Genomic DNA, 18900 nt, shown 5'->3' with positions numbered 1-18900 from the left:
AGAAAAAATAGAAGAAGAAAACCGATCAACAGCCTCCCAGCAAACATTTCATTTAGCAAAGCAGAAGCAAGAGATATAATTAAGAAAAACATTATAAAAGAATGGCAACGCAAATGGGAAACAGATGTTACAGGACGACATCTTTATTCAATACAGCGAGAAGTAAACACAAAGAAAACAACCAAAAGGAGCACCGAAGAAGAAAAGATTTTAACAAGATTGAGGGTAGGACATACAAGACTTAATAAAACATTGCATTTAATAAAGAAACATCCTACAGGTTTATGTGAGAGTTGTATAGGATCAGAAGAGTCAGTTAAACATGTCATTATGCACTGTCAAAAATATTCACAAGAACGAGAAACATTAAAAAGGGAAATAAGGGAATAGAAGATTTTAGTTTGGAAAATGTAATTGAAGCTGTGGTAGGAAAACTATTTAAATATTTGAGACAAACAGGATTGATGGGAAGAATTTAGCAGATTAATGGGTAGATAACTCTGGTTCACACTCCAACATAGTAGCTGGCGGTAATGCACCTTAACGCTGGTTGCCAACCGCCAAACAAAACCCACAAAGAAGAAGAAGAAGAAGCCTCCCAGCACCAACGAAGAACAAGCCGAGGAAGCGCTGCTGTGTGACGCGACTGCTGGAGGTAAGAGCCGGGCAGCTTTTACCGCAGAAACTCCGGTTTTGGTTGTTTTTTTGCCATTTCAACGGAGCGCTCGAAGCTGCGCGGATAGATAGCAGCGGAGATATCTGTCGGTTTATCTGGGGGGAGCCGCTCTCAGCCGGTGGACGGAAGGTCAAGCTCAATGCTAAAGCTAGCAGCTAGTCTACAGAAACCTTTCGGTTTTGTAACGAGAACACCAGAGAGTCCCAAACTGTGGACCCCCCAGGGGTCGACGAGGTGAGTCCCAGACGGTGGACTTCCAGGGGGTCGACGAGGTGGATCCCGTAGTCTCCACTGATAAACGAGTTTACGTTCCGCCAGACTCCATTCATAATTATAACAGTTATACCAATTGTTTGTTTCTTGTCAGAAATACGAAGTAGTTGGAGCCAGAATGCAGATTAGACCTGATTCACCAGGAGCTGCTTTAAGTGTCGTCTTGGTGTTAGATGGATCAATGACGATTCAAAACCTGCACATGCTAGAGTTGATCACAAATGATCGAACCGTTAGTGTTAGCTTAAATCAAGCCCTCACCTCCACCACAGAGGACCTGGACTGAAAACCTCCAACACTCCGTTTCTCTGGAACTCTTAACAGATTCATCAGGAGCTGTCAGTCCGGCTCTGATCCTGAACCCCCAAAAGACATATTACAATAATGATTTGTGTTTTATTTGATTGATTCACTTCATAAAAAGACTGTTTATTCTCTCTTGAATTCACTTAGACAAACTTGTTGACACGTCCCTCTGCAGCTCTGCATCACCTTCCTGTCAGCTTCCTGTGAACTTCCTGTGACGTGTGACCCTGACAATGGTGCTGAGGGAGATCCCGGCTGAAAACCTGGCCCGTCCTCTGGGCAGGAACGAGGTCATCGGCCTGCTCTTCCGCCTCTCCATCTTCGGAGCCGTCACCTACTTCACCATCAAGTGGATGGTGGACGCCATCGACCCCACTAGGAAGCAGAAGATGGAGGCTCAGAAACAGGTGAGGCATGGGGGGAGCTGGCTTAAACCACAGGTTGCGTACAGCTAAGGAAGTGATCTGCAGGAAGGGTTGTCTGTTGTGTACAAAGAGAGTACATTTACGACAATGAATAATATATTTATTTGCAAACCAGTTGAACCGGCATTTCTCCTTATGACACATTCTGCAAAATTAAAAACATCAGGAATCAAATGGGAACGGGAATCAAATGTAATTGATGTGTCATAAAACCGCTCACACTCCACTGATGTTAAACCATGAAGCCGTTTTATTTTGTGTCCGTCAGGCGGAGAAGTTAATGCGTCAGATTGGAGTGAAGAACGTGAAGCTGTCTGAATATGAGATGAGCATCGCAGCTCACCTGGTCGACCCGCTGACCATGCAGGTACGTCTGTCCTCCATCTTTGTTCTGTTCCCAGTTAAACAGATACAGTGTTCAAATACACAAATACTACTAGGAATACTCCGACAAAATGTACAATAAAAGGTTTTTGGGCGTAAGAGAAGTATATTTACTGAAATGCAGGTTTTACCAGCAAACCTAGCCTGGTGCTCACTCTAATAGTTTAATAGTAATAATATGAATGGAGCTGGGCACAAATATATGACTAATAACGTTTTCTGACTAAACTACTGATACATATATTAAGAAGAACTAATGAATAACTGATGTTAACAGATCACGTGGAGGGACATCGCCGGTTTGGATGAGGTCATCACCGAGTTAAAGGAGACAGTCATCCTTCCTGTCCAGAAGAGACACCTGTTCCAGGGATCCAGACTGCTGCAGCCCCCCAAAGGTTAGACTGACTGGAGATCAGTTTAATGAGCTTGTTAACTGATTAACCAATAGGTAATACTATGCAGAGGGGGAGGAAGGGAGGAAAGGAACATGGCTGCATCTCAAGTCCCTCACTTGTGTTTTCCTTTCATCTCGCCACATGTCTCCGGTGGGATGGGAACCCGTTGTCATGGTAACAGGCGTGTTACTGTACGGGCCTCCGGGCTGTGGCAAAACACTCATCGCCAAGGCGACAGCCAAGGAAGCAGGTTTTCGTTTCATCAACCTGCAGCCGAGCACGCTGACGGACAAATGGTACGGAGAGTCCCAGAAGCTGGCCGCTGCTGTCTTCTCATTGGCTGTCAAACTGCAGCCGTCAATCATCTTCGTCGACGAGATAGGTGGAGTGTTCACACACACACAGACACACACACACACACACACACACACACAGAGCTGTCAGTCAAAGTGTCTGAATGATGCTGGTGGGCGGAGTCTAAGTGTGGATGACTTGTATGTGCATTGGAAACTTCTAGAAGGTCCTAGTGATCATGTGATCAGGCATCATTGATCCTCAGGTGTTTAGTTACCTCTCTGTCTGACCAACTGTCTCACTGCTGTGTCTCATTGGCTGTTAAGTGGCACTTTGGGCACATTTCAACATTTTTCACATTTCTTTCTTTGAAACTGTTGAACAGCAATTTTGTATTATTATTTTTACTTTATTTGCTTAAAGAAAAAGATCACACACAACCATATAAAAAAAAAAACAAGGATCCGGTCACTGAAAGTCAAATCCTGATGCTAAGCTAAGCTAACGTGTGTTAAACAGACTCGTTCCTGAGGAGCCGGTCCAGCTCAGACCATGAGGCCACAGCCATGATGAAGGCCCAGTTCATGAGTCTGTGGGACGGCCTGGACACAGACCACCACTGTCAGGTACACACACACACACACACACACACACACACACACACACACACACACACACACACACACACACACACACACACACACACCTGGATTTCTGCATTAATTGGTCATAAAATGTGTTCTGATCTTCATCTAAGTCACAACAATAGACAAACACAGTCTGCTTAAACTAATAACACACAAACAATAATCTCTATTTGAACCCTTGGATTTAATAACTGGTTGAACCTCCTTTTGGCAGCAATAACCTAACCAAACATTTCAGATCAGACCTGCACAACAGTCAGGAGGAATTTTGAACCATTCCTTTTTACAAAACGGATTCAGTTCATCAATATTCTTGGGTTGTCTGGTGTGAATCGCTATCTTGAGGTCATGCCACAGCATTTCAATCAGGTTGAAGTCAGGACTCTGACTGGGCCACTCCAGAAGGTGTATTTTCTTCTGTTGAAGCCATTCTGTTGTTGATTTACTGTGGTATGGCTCGTTGTCCTGTTGCATCACCCATCTTCTGTTGAGCTTCAATTAGTGGACAGTATGGTTGGGCCAATTTCCGGTTTCACCGGTTTGGTGTACAGGGCTAAACCGGTTTGATTTATGCAAACCGGTTGAACCGGAATTCGTCCTTATGACATGTTCTGTAAAAACATCAGCGACTTGTGCCGACGGCGTCATGGCACTAAATCCAGCGTGATTAAAGTAGTGATTAAAATAATATTGTGATTATTTATAAACAGATCGGTGAGTGTCCAAGTCGGCCGGTGCGTTAAGTGCAGCCGCACTGCTGCGGAGCAAGCAGAGCGCCGCAAAGCATCTATCTACCTATATCTATATACACACATACATATAAATATAAAATAACAATAAGATGTTGTTTGTAAACACAGTATTCAGAGTTTCTCCTCATAATGAGCCGCTTTAGTGACAGTGTGGGCTCCACGGTAACATAAGTAGCCTTTATAATGTTAATGCTGTGTGTCTGTGTGTGTCAGGTGATCATCATGGGAGCCACTAATCGTCCCCAAGACCTGGACTCTGCTATTATGAGGAGGATGCCGACCAGGTTCCACATCAACCAACCTGTACGTATCCCGTTACTGCTGCACCTAGCAGTTAGACATTAATTACTTTCATCATTCCGTCTGATTTTACCGCCAATAACTTGATTTTCGAAATACGAGCACACGTTTGTTCCCGATGATGTCATGAAGAAAGAAGTGTTTTGGTTCTAGTGTGAAGTTCTGTGGTTCTTGTTCCTACAGAGTGGGAGCCAGCGAGAGCAGATCCTCAAACTGATCCTGGAGAACGAGAGTGTAAGTTCCTCACAGAGGTCTGGGTCGTTTCATTAGTGATCGCAACGAATCCTCATGATGCATGTTCAGTTTTATTAAATGTGTTGTGTTATCTGCTCTGGGTTCACAACTGTTGGTCCGCACCAGCTACAGGTAGCGTGAGCTGGCTAGTTAAGGCGTTGGCTGGCTAGTTACCCAGTTAGCTGGTTAGTAACGCCGTTAGCTGGCTAGTTACAGTGTTCCTAATCATTAACGGTCGCCTCCAACGCTAAAAGTGAGCTACGTTTGCAGACGAGGAAGTAGCTAAACATTAGTTCAGCTAGCTAGAAATGCTGTGCCTGTGACACGAGGCGCCTAACCACCACCTGTCTGTCTCTCTGCAGGTCGACCTGTCTGTTGACCTTGTGGATGTTGCCAAGGAGACTGACGGTTTCTCAGGAAGTGACCTCAGAGAGATGTGTCGCGACGCCGCTCTGCTCTGTGTCAGAGACTTTGTCCACACTCAGAACGACAGGTAGCTTCTGTCTCTCGCTGTCTCTGACTGTCTGTCTCTAGCCGACTGAGCTGGAGCTAGCTGATTTAATATTTAAAGTATTTTGTGTTTGAACCGAAAAATGTTTATTGTTTGTTTATGTTTATTATACAGTGCTCAGCGTAAATGAGTACACCCCTTTCGAAAAGTAATATTTTAAACAATATCTCAATGCACACAAAAATCATTTCTAAAATGTTGATAAGACCAAGTTTTATATAACATCTGTACCCTGAATACAGGATAAGCGGTAGACGATGGATGGATATCTGAAGAAACCTAATTATGTTCATTGATTTAATTGTATTGATTCGTTTTTGGCCGACAGCTGATATGATAAACCTCTACCTGTCTGTGTCTCTACCTGTCTGTCTCTCAGTCCATCAGAGGACTTCATCCGTCCGATCCACCAGTCCGACCTCCAGAAGGCGATCAGTAAGATGAAGAAATCCAAGACGGCAGGCGGTCACGGCGCGCTGCTGCACGCCGCTCTGGACTGACCAAGCGACGACTCTCGTGCCCTTCGTGTTTGATTCCTGAGCGGTTCGCCGGCTCGGTGCCGTCTACACGTGTAAATATGTGCCACATGTTTTTGTTATTATTTATCAGCTGATCGCGTTGCTGATGACGACTTTCTGAAACGGAAATAAAAACCATGACATTAAAATGCTGCCCTGAGAATCATTAAAATAAATCGACATAAAATAGAATAGTGTTTGCTGCTGGTTTCTACATTACCCATGAGCCTCAGCAGCGATGACATCACGGAACGAAATGAGGATTATCTTTTTCTCAAATTATGTTTTATCGTGCAAATCCTCACTCCTTCAGGTCTGTTATTTCCTGATCAGTTATCAATGTTCAGTTCTGAGTGTAATAATTAATATTTTTAGTTAAATAAGTAAAATGTATTGTTAAATACACATAAAATAAATATTAACTGGCTTTATGTTTATTTTTACAAAACCTATTTATTTAACTATTTCATATTTATTTATTGTATTCAGTATAGATTTCTCTCGTTTTATCAGATTAAAGATTTCAAACTGGATTTAGGGATAATTAGGATTGCCTCAAAGAAAAACTCCATTTAAACATCTATTTTTTGGTTTATTGGAAACTTTTCTTACTCATGGTTTATTTTTGTATTTATTATTACAATTATTAGGAAATGACCGACCTTCAAAGTGAAGCCTTGATATTTTTGTTTTAATAACTAAAGCAAATAAAACGCAGGTTTGATTCTCTGCTGTTACATTTTCATCTTTTTCATGAAGTGAACTTTATTATTTGATTATGATGGTTTGAAGACCTGGTCTGTGGTTTCGGTTTACTGGACGAGGAATTATCTCCTAAACATTTACAATAATATAAAATGTCTCAATGTGACGACTTATTACAAAACAGCAGATATTTACATGAAACTGGAATCTGCATTTGTTTTTTAATAAACTATACGGTTTCGATATTCAGTATTTAGAATTATTTGAATAATCGTCTCTAAACCAGACTCAGTGTTGGTTTTTACAGCGTTCTGATTGGCTGATAAGTTATGTAATAAACTTGTCCAAATACCAAAATGCTGTTTATGTGTTAATGATGGAATATTGATTGTTTGATTTAGAATGAACATGAATCCAAAGTATCAATATCTTTTGTGAAACTAGTGATTCGTTTACACGACAAATTACTAAAGTAGGCCGACTGATTTGACATACCTATCGTAGACTGACTGCAGATTGACTGTAGATCAACTGATGACTGATTGTAGACCAACCAGTTGCAGACCAATTGTAGACTGATTGTAGTGCAACCTGAGTGGTCGACTAGAACTAGAAATACAGCTCCATTTAAAGACACATTATAGTTTGAGTATAAAAAGTCATAGTACAGGTCTCTGAAAGCTTCCTGATTTCTTCTCTCTTTGCATAATTGTCACTGAAATGTTTCAGATCATCAAACTAATTTTAATATAAGACAAAGAACCATGGAAGTGGAAGAGTCAACACAAAATGCAGTTTTTAAATGATTCTTTTATTTATTGAGGGGGAAAAACTACCGACCATCTGTGTCCCCTTTGTTCCTCAATGATTGAATGATTACTGCCAGACCTGTTCAATCACACACTGTGATTGAACACTTAAATAGAACCTGTCTGGCAATGTGAAGCTAAAAAGGTCTGAAACAGCAGCACATGATGCTGAGATCAAAAGTACAAATGAGGAAGAAAATAATTTATCAGTCTGGAAAGGGTTACAAAGACCAGAGCAAATGGAGAGAACATGGAACAGTCGTGAACCTCCCCAGGACCGACCGGCCACCAAAAGTCCACCAATACCACATCGGGGACTCATCCAGGAGGTTCCAAAAGAGCCCAGAATAACATCTAAAAGGACTGCAGGCCTCACTTGCCTCAGTTAAGGTCAGTTAGTGTTCATGATTCCACAGTAAGAGGGACACTTGGCAAAGACAGCACCCATGGGAGACCTGGGAGAACAAAAACCACTGCTGTCCATAAAGAACACAAAGACTTGTCCCATATTGATGACCCCCAAGACCTTTTGGGATCAGATTATATGGATTGATGAGTCAAAGGTAGAACTTTCCACACAGCATTCCACAATAAGAGCATAAATCAAATAAGGGGCGTAGCCATTATTTCAGAAGTGAGGGGGACAGATTGTTCAGGAGTAAGCCAACTTCTATTGAGTGATTCATTGTCCTCACAATTGCGCCTCTCCGTACAAAATAAACTCAAACAGCTACAGTACGGCACACAATTAAGTAAAATGATCAAAATCACAAGCGTGAGCTGCCAAACTCTGGTTGAGTTCACACAGAATGACCCTCAGGCATCTACAGGGTAAATAGCCAGACAATTAAGTGCCAAGTGACAACACTGAACATAGAAATTTCAGTAAAACATTGTTCCTATTAGCAGATATGTTAAGTGAAGCTTAGGTCCAGTTGGGTTCTGTAGCAGGATCATGATTGAAAGCACACAAGCCAGTCCACCTCTGAATAGCTAAAAGAAAACCCAAATGAAGGTTCTGGAGTGGCCTAGTCCAAGTCCTGACTGAAATCCCACTGAGATGCTGTGAACTTAAAAGGGAGTTCATGCTCAGTCTGAAAACCTGTTACATTCAGAGTGATATACCTGCAACTAGTCTGGTGATTCTGGTTCCTCATATAAAGGAGTCCTTCTGGATCTCAGGATGTCACAGGACCTTCAGTCCGCCTGGGGACACTCAGTCAGTAGTGGGTCAGTCTGGACGCTACTCTGCTTCCTCGCTGTGTCGCTGGCGGTCCGCCCACTCTGTGATGAGGCGGTGGGCAATGGCGTGTTTCGGAGGAAGCCAGAGGACGGGGGGGTCGCCTCTCCTGGGCGGAGACGGCACCTGCAGGGCAGCGGAGACCTCCTCCAGACTGAACCAGCGAGCGTCCTCCAGCTCAGCGTGGTCCACGGACAACTGGACAACAAACACACGACTGAATACAACAGGTCATTCTGTCAGGTGTTCCTCAGGGCTTAATGCTTGCTCACTAGGTGTGAATGTGAGTGTGAATGGTTGTGTGTGTCTATATGTCAGCCCTGCAATAGACTGGCAACCTGTCCAGGTGTATCCCGCCTTCGCCCAATGCCAGCTGGGATCAGCTCTAGCCCCCCCGCGACCCTGAATACAGGATAACTGGTAGACAATGGATGGATGGATTTCAGGGATTCTCAAAACTACCCCATAAAAATATCTTAACTTTACTTAATTAATAAAAAACTGAAATCGACAATTGATGGATAAATGAATGATTATAAGATATTAAGGTTTAAATAGGTTTCTGTTTAAGGGGTGAATTTCCACCTAAATGGGAAACATTTCTGTTTCTTAAAAACACGTGAAAAACATGATGAAAACATCACTAACTTAAAAGGTGTCTGCGCTCACCTGAGTGTGGTCGGGGTTTACGGAGGCGTGGCAGCCTATCATGAAGGAGCTGTGAGGAAAAGGCCAGTGCTGGGAGGAGCTGTAGGAGACGCCGTGGACCTCTAAACCCACCTCCTCTGCCACCTCCCTGCTCAGGGTCTCCTCCAGAGTCTCACCTGGGAGAGACAGACAGGAATCAGGTGAACAGGTGCACTGACCCTGTGGCTCGGGGAAAGAGCGGGTCGGTGGTGGTTCAATTCCCGTCCCATGATACTGAAATAGTGTAGATGGTCCTTTACCAAGGTCACAGAAGCCGGCCAGAGCGCTGAACATCCCCCGAGGGAAGGACGACTGTCGGCCTAATAAACAGCGTTTCCCATCAGACACCAGCATGATCACAACCGGAGACATCTGGAGGAAGACCAGGTTGGAATCTAGTATAGATCTGGTTTGGTTTGGCACTGGTTCAAGCTGGGTTATAATCATGTTAGAGGCTTGTTTGGATCTGAATAGGATCTGGTTTGGTCTGATTTGGAATCCAATTGGATTAGTTTGACTCCTGGTCTGGATGTACTTTGGACCTGATTGGGACATGGTTTATAGCTTGTTTGAAGCTGGGTCGAAATCTGGTTCAGATGTGGTCTACCTTGGGGTAGTAGATGATGCCAGAGCTGCTGCAGACTCTCTGACTTCCTGCCTGGTTGCGGTGAGTCGGCTGGCCCGTGGCGCTGCAGAAGCCGCTGGTTTGATGCCAGCGCAGCAGAGCCTGACCCTGAAGGACAGAACTAGGTCAGGATCAGTGAGAAAGAGAGAGTCTCTATTGTTGTAGTTGCCCACCTTCGCCACTAGAGGTGCCTCTGGTTCTGTCAGAAGGAAGAACGCCTTCCTCAGCTCAACAAAGCTTCCTCCACACAAGTCTTCTACTGCTGCCTGATCCAGTTCTCCTAGAACCCCACAGAAAGACCACAACGCCAGAACATGTCAAACCCAAAGTTAGTGTAGAACGGTGCGTTCAGGGACTACACTGTACGAGTTTAATGTCTTATTACCGACATCCAGACAGAACTGGACCTGGTTCAGTTCAGAGCAGCCAATCAGGACGGAGTCCTTCAACAGGGTTCTGTCGGAACCAAGTCTCTCCAGGATCGACTGCACGTCTGGAACATAAAACACCCAATATGCCAGTTTGTGCCTCAAGGTTCTACAGTGTTCTACATGTTTTTAATGTTCACTGATGTTCTCTGACTGTATTGACCTCCCTGACCTTATGTTCTGTTTTTGGAGTTCTATACCTGTAATTCTTCACTTGTGTTTACCTTCTATTGGTCCCATAGATGTGGTTCTCCTTCTATTGTTCTGTGGTTCTGTACCTGTGGCTATGTACCTTTGGCTCTGTACCTGTGGTTCTCCACCTGTGGCTCTATGGTTCTGTACCTGTGGTTCTCCACTTATGTTTACCTCCTGTTGGTCCTATAGCTGTGGTTCTCCTTCAATCATTCTGTGGTTCTCCACCTGTGGCTCTGTGGTTCTGTACCTGTGGATTTCCACCTGTGGTCCCTTGGTTCTGTACCTGAGGAGGTGAGACTTGCAGGTCTGAAGGTTCCCTGCTTGGTGCGTTGCAGCAGAGGAGACAGACTGTGGAACAGGAATATGTGACCGTTCTGTAGTGCTGTAGAACACGCTTCATCGTCCTCCTTCAGCCTGTTCATATACCTGAGAGGATCAATCATTCATTCATCAATTAATTCATCATGCATTCATCAATTAATCAATCAAGTAATTAACAAATCATTCATACATAAATTAACCAATCAATTATTAAATCAAATAATTGACCAATTACTTATTCAATTATTTCCTCAATTAATCAATCATTTATTCATCAATTCATCCATCAAATAAACAATCAATTAATTCAGCATTTATTATTAGACTCTCAGGTCTTCATCAAGTCCCAGACATGGGGCCCTACAGACCTGATCCTGGAGACGAAGTCCGAGCAGCAGCGAGTCGAAAGGCGGACGATCTTCAGAGGTCTCAACATGGCCGCCACTGTGACTGAACCGGTCTGAAGCCTAGCTTAGCACAAAGACTGGAAACAGGGGGACACTGTTAGCTTAGCGTATGTGACTGTAAATAGGATAAACTGTCAACCCCAAACACTAGAAACAGGAGAACCTGCTAGCTTAGCACAAAGACTAGAAGCAGGAGAACCTGCTAGCTTAGCACAAAGACTAGAAACAGGAGAACCTGCTAGCTTAGCACAAAGACTAGAAACAGGAGAACCTGCTAGCTCAGCACAAAGACTAGAAACAGGAGAACCTGCTAGCTCAGCACAAAGACTAGAAACAGGAAAACCTGCTAGTTTAGCACAAAGACTAGAAACAGGAAAACCTGCTAGTTTAGCACAAAGACTATAAACAGGAAAACCTGCTAGCTTAGCACAAAGACTAGGAAGTCAACAGACATACAGTACATCCAGCTGTAACATACATGTATTCGTCGCATAGATCAGTCATGTGATAATCAGAACTCGATGCAGTAATTGATGGAATCTCTCTATATATTTATCTAGCCTATGCTAATGCAATTCCAAATACACTGATCAAATGTATTAATCAAATTAAGAAGAAAATTAATATGGTTAAAGACATAAAGGATGGTGGTTCAAAAGTGATTGATTTTGGTTGCCTCAATGGAACGCTGAAAATAAATTGGATAAAAAGTTGGATAAGAAATAGCAACTCCTTTTGGTATTGTAGAATAGAATATACATTCATATATTTGATACAATTGGAGTAGTAAGATTTCTTCTTATAGCGGACTTCACTATTAATACATTGCCTGTGTCATTATGAGAATTTCACAAACAAATAACTGTTATATTGGAACATGTTACATGTACAACTTGTCACCCCATACAACTACATTATGGAATAGTAGATATATATTTTACAGGAACAAATCCTTATATTATGAAAGTTGGTATGAGAGAAATATATTGTCTATAACTGCCTTAAAGCATGCTGATGGTAACCTGTTAAATTATGAAAAATTCTGCACAAAACATAGTTTCAACCCCTCAAAGTTAGATTTGAATATACATAAAGCACTTGCTCAAGAATTTGTACTGACAAAAAATATAATGGCACACCAATCCATAGAGCTACAACTGCCCTCATTATTAATCCAAGGGATAATCCTGGACAAAACATGTAATAATCATTTCATTGAGAAGCTGTCTAACTGAAGAATTATTTCCTGGTAGACAAAACAGAAATTACATCCTAAACACATGTCTAAAGATAATATTTGGTATGACCTTGCAAATATAAAAAAATTAAAAATGACTCCACTATAGTGTAATTATGTCTTGCAAAATGTTCCATTCACAAGAATAGAATCCTGAAATCATCCCCCAAATGTATTGCTTTCATAAGTGCATTTGAAATATAGTTGAAATCTTTAAAAATACTAAAAGGAGTAAAAGCACAACGTTTTTATAATGTTGTAACGTAATTTCCCACTGAGCTGAACGGCAGCTGAAACAGAGCTACCGGTATGCGTTTCCCCCTTGTACAATATGTATGATACTTATTTTGTTTCTTGTCTTCTTCTATTTGCTCGTGTCATCAAAGCGCTCAAGACACAATCTGTTGTCTAAGTGATGAGTTTAAGTTAAAGCCCAGTGCAGGAATTATCAGCACTTTACTGTTCGGGTCGGGCTCTCACTGAAAACAAGGGGATCATAAAATTGAGAGATTTTTGAATGGAATTTGGTAAGAAAACATGACTCAAAAGACGGCTGTGTATTGTAGACAGTCCGTTTGTGATTTAATACACAATGGCGTGTACTATACAAAGTCCATTTGTGTTTTCACATACCTGCAGCTGCTTCTCTTCTTCTTCTTCTTCTTCTTCTTGCTCTTCTTGCTCTTCTTCTTCGGGGATATATGGCAGCTGGCATCCAAAAAGTTGCTCTGCTGCCATCTATAGGACTAGAACCCTAGCGCATTATATCCTGTTATTAAATCCAGTGTCTATTAAGAATTTGAAAAATAAGGTTTCCCCTCCAGCTTGAACCTACTTCTAAAATACTTTTCAATCATGTTTCTTCCAAGCCAATTTCTCGCAATTCTCTGAGTCTGTCTTGTCTTTGGTGGTCATGATTTCTACAAGAAATCAAAACATGTTGCACTGTCTCAGGTTCCTGACATGAACACAAGTCACTCTGGTGTTTTCCTAAAATAAATAAAGTGCTGTTCAGAAACGTGTGACCAATCCTCATTCAAGAAATGATAACCTCTTCCTTCCGTCTAACCACCCCTCTTTCCAAAATTTTAACTGAGTCAGTTACCCTATACTAGATGGGAATGAGAATAGGTGCCTCCCTTTGTTTTCTTGCTCCCAGAGCTGTTGCCATTTTAAAATTGTTCCCTGCAACACAATACTTTTACCCTCCACCTTGGATAGATTTCTGCTGACATCTATGGCTTCCTTTTGAGCAGCTTTCTTGGCCAATTTATCAACCTTTTCATTTGTTGCAATAACTAGGCTCCATTAGCTGGGACCGATACAAATGATATTTCTACCCCTCTCCTTTCCACATCTCTAATTGCCAGAATAATATCATATAGTCTACAAGGTCTTGTCCACTCTTTGATGATCCTTTCCCAATACTATTGATAGCTGACACAGAGCTTGGACTATATCTAATCCAACTAAAACTGACTTGGCTGCAGATCCATACACCAAACACCAATATTCAATTATTGCTCTAATTAAATATACATACATTTGCTTCAAATAAGCTACATCTGTCTTCTCAATAGAGCATCTAAAACTCTTCTTCTATTATATATCTAATATAGAGAAAAATATGAAACATGATCAATGCACAGAGCAAACAACGGTTTCTAATTTTACGCTCGCAAACGGCCCACTGTTGTTGTTGTTGTTGACCCGGAAGGACTACAGTTCCCGGCAGGCCGTTCGGCTCCACGCGTGTGGGTGCAGCAGTAGCAGCAGCAGCAGCATGTCTGTGTTTATGGATTTAAACCTGAACTTCACGGCCGATAAGACTCGACTCCGAAGTCTGGTGGAGATGGCCGCTCACCGTGAGTCCTCTAAACCCGCGTTAACCGGCCGGAATTCAGTCTCCGCTGCTCGGGCCGCGAGCAGGGCTAGCACCGTGACCCGGCTAGCAGCGGGACCCGGCTGGCTGCATTTCACGGCTTTGCTGGTCTGTTCGTGGTACCTGCTGTTAGACTGTCCTTTTAAAGTCCCCCGTTTCCGGTAAAACGACAATAATCCACAATGAACGGATTTATGATTCCGTTCTGGGTCTGTGTTTAGGGTCCGTGTTGCTGGCCTTAAGATTGCAAACTATGGACACCAATAAACCCCATATTCATGCAATAAATCTGATATTATTGATTTGGACTGAGAAGTCAACATGAGTGAAAATACACGAATAGTAATACTAATATTTAAAAAGATTTCAAATAGAAAATCATTGAAAACTATAATAATCATCCTATAATTTCTTCCTGCAGTCGGTTTCTCCACCGTCGCCATCAACTACGTGTTTGAACCAACAGCCAGAAAGAAGCAGGTGAGTTGTCAACTATCAACATTTGTTTATGGGGTTATTTTTTCTTAATAAAGGTCAAATGTATAAACATTCAGCTCATGTGTCAGAGTGTCACTGTGTTCTCGGACAAGTGGAGAATCAAGTTGTGTCCTTTTCTACTTCCTGTCTACAGGAGGTTCCTGTCCCGACGCCGATGGCAGATCTGATGGATCGGCTGCCTGCTGTCCAGGTATGATGAGGACAAGGCCGCCGCCGCTGCTTTGTGTTGTAGCTGCGTTGATACCTGTCTCTCTCCCACCAGGGCCGGTCCCGTCCAATCAGAGTGCTGAACAGGCTCACCGTTGTGATGTCAGACTCAAGTCACTTTGTAAGTGTGGATTCATTTTGTGAATCTGTCAGGTTGTCGCTCTGCGGCGCCGCCACATGGTCATTCATCATCATCCAAGTAATCAGTGAACATTGATGAGGCTCGAACTCATCTTTGATGTTATGATGACACCTTGTTTTCTGAGCAGAAGGTTGTTGTTATTGTTTACATTCCTTCTGATGCAAATGAAACGTCCACGTCGGGTCCACGTCTGGTCCTGGTCCACCCTGGAGCGGGAGGCGCCCCCAGAACAGCACACTGTCGGTCATTGTAGTTTCGTTGTTCAGACCAGAACGTTTCTCTCTGCTGTTTCTGTTGAGATAATCTGTGTGTGTGTTCAGAGACCCAATGCTCCAGAGTATCGTCAGTTCGACCTGCTCGCCGTCCAGCCGACCACAGAGAAGCTCTTCCATGTGAGATTCACTGACACGCTGACACATTTCTGTGCTGAAGCTAAAATACAACATTAATTAAGTACGAGTAATCATAAAAATAATCTATTTAAATATTATCAGATGTACTCAAGTACGCGTGTTTTAATGTGTGTGTGTGCGTGTGTTGATGTGTACTTGTGTGTATTGATTTTTATGTATTAATTTAGTGAGAGAGAGAGAGAGAGAGAGAGAGGGAGAGAGAGGGAGAGAGAGGGAGAGAGAGAGAGAGACAACCAACTCGTTCTCACGGACCGGTCGGCCTATCTTTGGAAATTCCCTTTATGTTTTAGGCTACGTTCACACTACACCTTTCCTTGGCGGATCTCATTGACTTTGCATGGGCTTGCGTCACATTATGCCGGAATGAATTGTGGGTCCACTCCTTTGCATCACTTGCGTTGCTCACGGAGAAGTTGAGAAAAATTCTCATCAAGGTCAGAGCTGCACCTGCAAATGCATTTCCCCCATGCACCAGACACGCCTTCCCTCTTCCGGTAACGGTCCGTCAACGTATGTGTGTAGTGTGAACGTGGCCTTAGTCCCTCCTGTTGTTATTAAATATGCTATACAATAAATCTGATGTAATTTAAAAGTCATATCCACCACTACATAAACAAGCTACACTGTGCACTAAAACCCGGATTAAAATCATCTCATCTGCCACCAACAGTCCAATTCTTACCATCATAGTAGCTTAAAAGTCTCTTTGGTAAAACTCCTGTTGTCTTTAAATGTGATATACAGTACATATACGGTTTACTTGTGTATTACAAAGTCCTTTTTTATGTGTGTGTGTAGGCTGCCTGTATGATGTATGACGTTGATATCATTAGTATCTTGGTGACGGAGAAACTTCCCTTCTTCTTCAAGAGAGCGCCAGTCAATGGGGTGAGATCATCATTTTGAATGACTATTATGAATATTGTTGTTGTTGTTGTTGTTGTAGGGTATGCTATGCATGTTACCTTGGTGACGGAGTTTGGTTTCCTGGGGGCTGTTGCACAAAACCTAGATGAGGGATTTAGCTGGGATTTCCCTTCATCCTGCTGAAGTTATCTGTGATCCGGTAGCATGAAACCATGTCTCATATGTTAGGGTATAAGTTACCAGAGAGAGAGAGATTTATCTTGTGGAGCTAGCCTGCTCCAGACCAGGCTCAGATCCAGGATCTATAAATCTGATCCTGTATCTCAGCCACTTTGTTGGGAAACCAACGCGTTCATTACAGTTATTCCATTGCTAATTACATGAAGCATCCAGGAAGTAGCCTGCTGTCATTACTGTGACCATTATTTTACATTAATTCAGCATATATTCATACATGTTATTAAATTCTACATGTGATTGTCATGGTAACGGTTATAATTGTGTTCAGCTGTTCATTTTGTTCAGTAAAGGTTCATCAGTTTAAGACCGGTGGCCCGATAACCAGACCGTGAGCCCAACGCGCTCCCTCTCTGTGATTCTGGGTGTAATGTATTGATAGACCACTGGGGGTACTGTTGTAAAGTGTGAGTTTGCCTTGTATGTTCCTCCCCAGCCACCGTACCTGTCAAAGTTGTTTCATATAAAAGTATATGAATCCAGATTAAAGCGTTACAGTAACAAGAGAACATCGCCTGCTTCATTAAACCACAGAACTTCTTTTTTTACGGAGGAGCTTGACCTCCTCATATGCCTCCATGAAAAGCTCTGATCAGTTTGGGAGAAATTCAGTGCATGCTTCGTCGTCATGGTGATTCTGGCATCTGCATCAGTGTTGGATCTTGGCGTTTAGTTGAGGAAGGATTAATTGCACCTGGCTTGACTTAATCAGCTGTTCATCCTGGTCTGGATTTTGTGGGACCAGTTAAACTAGACTGGTCTAGTTGGGATATGTTAAACCCAGCTTAGTCATTTATCTGGAGATCTGGATTCTACTTTTATTCTGGATTCTACGTGGTCTGAATGTGGTCTTCATACTGACCCTGTTGTCCAGGCCATAGAAAGGGGCGTGGTCTTTGAGGTGTCCTACTCTGCAGCCATCAAAGACTCCACCAGGAGGCGCTACACCATTGCCAACGCCGTCTCTCTCATGGAGAGCTGTAAAGGGAAGGTAAGTCCTGTTTGTCCCTTCCTGTACCTGTGACCTGCTGTGACGTCATGGTGACGTCAGAAACATGTGACTGTCTTTCAGAATGTGATCCTGTCCAGTGCAGCCGAGAAGGTTGGTGATCAGTCAGCTGTAAGTCCTGACATGTGCACATGATTCTAAAGTGATCAATAATGATGTCATCATGTGTCCTCAGCCTCTGGAGCTCCGAGGCCCCTATGACATCATCAACCTGTATCCTTCCTATTTGTCCACCGATCAGCTTTACTGTTTCACTGTGGGTAGTTGTAGTACAGTGTACAGTGGAACAGGAAGCTCACTGGTTCATTTTGGCTCACATAAGTCCGCCCTATCAGAGGCCAGATGTGTGGTCTATAAATGAGGAGGGTCCGTCTGGACCAGAAGTCTTGCTCCACTTGTGGTCCTGATCCAGTTCCTCAGAGGTTCGTTGTTCGGTTTGGCAGATAGAGACGCAAAAGAAGCCGTTTCCTCCACCTGTCGATCCGTTGTACTACACGCAGGTAAAAATACTACTGTAAATACTACCACTACTGTTTATGCTACCACTACAGCTCTACATTACATTTGGTTTTGTTGTAAATAATAGTAGTATAATTATAAGTTTAGTTGATTATTGACCAAGATGCAAAACTGAAAGTGTTTGTTTGCCGACAGAAACCAGGAAGACAGCCAGCGGGATCATCTACACCATGAAGAGCTGCCGTGAGTCGTCCTGCCAGCAGGAGGCTCCACCCGCAGACTGTAAGTTCACCTCTTTTCATTCAGTTTAAGGTTTGATTAGGAGTGTGATTCTGGATGTGATTTCAGGTGTGATTCAGGTGTGATCACGGCTGTGATTCTGGGTGTGATTCAGGTGTGAATTAGGTGTGATTACGGCTGTGATTTCAGGTGTGAATCAGGTGGGTTTCAGGTGTGATTGCGGGTGAAACATCTTTTGTTTCCACCTGGGCAGGTGAAGCTCCTCCAGCAAAGAGACCCAAGTCTCACCCGACTGAGTGATTGACAGCTGAGGAGGCGGGGCTTCTGGATGGAGACTCATTGTGATTTGTTTCTACTTTTTTACAAACTGTTTTTCTCATTTAAACTCCAGAAAAGTTGTCTGCTGTGCTTTTGTTGAGACCGAGTGGTTTAATTAGTAATAAAGCTTCTGAAAGTTTCTTTGTTTATTTTATTAGTCAGGCGAATGTTGAGTCACTAATAAACGTTTTCTAAACATTCTTTGTCTTCATTGTATTAGTCAAAAGAAAACCAACCTCAGGAGTTTTAAATCAAA

At 42.8% G+C, this 18900-nt stretch overlaps 3 protein-coding genes across 4 annotated transcripts; 2 read left to right on the top strand and 1 right to left on the bottom strand.

The window, feature by feature from the left end:
- The first annotated feature begins 565 nt into the window (after positions 1 to 565).
- atad1b (ATPase family AAA domain containing 1b) lies at positions 566 to 6447 on the top strand. Its single transcript, XM_084002062.1, has 10 exons — positions 566 to 655; positions 1431 to 1662; positions 1949 to 2047; positions 2342 to 2462; positions 2644 to 2844; positions 3276 to 3382; positions 4369 to 4458; positions 4639 to 4689; positions 5052 to 5182; positions 5580 to 6447. Exons 2-10 carry the CDS (start codon positions 1489 to 1491, stop codon positions 5698 to 5700), a joined length of 1095 nt encoding a protein of 364 aa, XP_083858188.1. The 5' UTR covers positions 566 to 655; positions 1431 to 1488; the 3' UTR covers positions 5701 to 6447.
- A 778-nt stretch (positions 6448 to 7225) lies between these two features.
- Positions 7226 to 13041, bottom strand: nudt13 (nudix (nucleoside diphosphate linked moiety X)-type motif 13). Its single transcript, XM_084039979.1, has 9 exons — positions 13006 to 13041; positions 11097 to 11212; positions 10691 to 10833; positions 10170 to 10277; positions 9958 to 10064; positions 9767 to 9892; positions 9420 to 9531; positions 9142 to 9296; positions 7226 to 8670 (listed from the first exon to the last, which is right to left on the bottom strand). The coding sequence occupies exons 2-9, from the start codon at positions 11162 to 11164 to the stop codon at positions 8476 to 8478; spliced, it is 1014 nt and encodes a 337-aa protein (XP_083896105.1). The 5' UTR covers positions 11165 to 11212; positions 13006 to 13041; the 3' UTR covers positions 7226 to 8475.
- A 1068-nt stretch (positions 13042 to 14109) lies between these two features.
- On the top strand, positions 14110 to 18844 carry rpp30 (ribonuclease P/MRP 30 subunit). 2 transcript variants are annotated; one of them, XM_084040675.1, is made up of 12 exons: positions 14110 to 14237; positions 14676 to 14734; positions 14886 to 14942; positions 15015 to 15080; positions 15422 to 15493; positions 16313 to 16402; positions 17493 to 17609; positions 17691 to 17720; positions 17803 to 17840; positions 18048 to 18127; positions 18282 to 18368; positions 18580 to 18844. In XM_084040675.1, exons 1-12 carry the CDS (start codon positions 14156 to 14158, stop codon positions 18624 to 18626), a joined length of 825 nt encoding a protein of 274 aa, XP_083896801.1. In that variant the 5' UTR covers positions 14110 to 14155; the 3' UTR covers positions 18627 to 18844. The 2 variants fall into 2 exon arrangements, with proteins under 2 accessions (XP_083896801.1, XP_083896802.1); XM_084040676.1 differs by having other exon boundaries at positions 18282 to 18434; positions 18481 to 18626.
- Positions 18845 to 18900: the final 56 nt, after the last annotated feature.

The sequence above is a fragment of the Eutrigla gurnardus genome (assembly GCF_963514095.1).
Source record: "Eutrigla gurnardus genome assembly, chromosome: 22".
Taxonomy (NCBI): domain Eukaryota; kingdom Metazoa; phylum Chordata; class Actinopteri; order Perciformes; family Triglidae; genus Eutrigla; species Eutrigla gurnardus.
The sequence above is the reverse complement of the archived record's forward strand: the minus strand, read 5'-3'. Positions and strand labels throughout refer to the sequence as shown.

What these genes read in the sequence shown, in the direction of transcription:
- nudt13 (XM_084039979.1), bottom strand. Translation starts at nt 11,164, where the DNA reads ATGTTGAGACCTCTGAAGATCGTCCGCCTTTCGACTCGCTGCTGCTCG. An exon ending in AGGCACCTCTAGTGGCGAAG is followed by an intron (nt 9,893 to 9,957) that starts GTGGGCAACTAC and finishes TCTGTCCTTCAG; the next exon opens with GGTCAGGCTCTGCTGCGCTG. An exon ending in GCATCATCTACTACCCCAAG is followed by an intron (nt 9,532 to 9,766) that starts GTAGACCACATC and finishes GTCTTCCTCCAG; the next exon opens with ATGTCTCCGGTTGTGATCAT.
- rpp30 (XM_084040675.1), top strand. Translation starts at nt 14,156, where the DNA reads ATGTCTGTGTTTATGGATTTAAACCTGAACTTCACGGCCGATAAGACT. An exon ending in GGTGGAGATGGCCGCTCACC is followed by an intron (nt 14,238 to 14,675) that starts GTGAGTCCTCTA and finishes TTCTTCCTGCAG; the next exon opens with TCGGTTTCTCCACCGTCGCC. An exon ending in GGAGGCTCCACCCGCAGACT is followed by an intron (nt 18,369 to 18,579) that starts GTAAGTTCACCT and finishes CCACCTGGGCAG; the next exon opens with GTGAAGCTCCTCCAGCAAAG.
- atad1b (XM_084002062.1), top strand. Translation starts at nt 1,489, where the DNA reads ATGGTGCTGAGGGAGATCCCGGCTGAAAACCTGGCCCGTCCTCTGGGC. An exon ending in TCGACCCGCTGACCATGCAG is followed by an intron (nt 2,048 to 2,341) that starts GTACGTCTGTCC and finishes TGATGTTAACAG; the next exon opens with ATCACGTGGAGGGACATCGC. An exon ending in ACTGCTGCAGCCCCCCAAAG is followed by an intron (nt 2,463 to 2,643) that starts GTTAGACTGACT and finishes TCATGGTAACAG; the next exon opens with GCGTGTTACTGTACGGGCCT.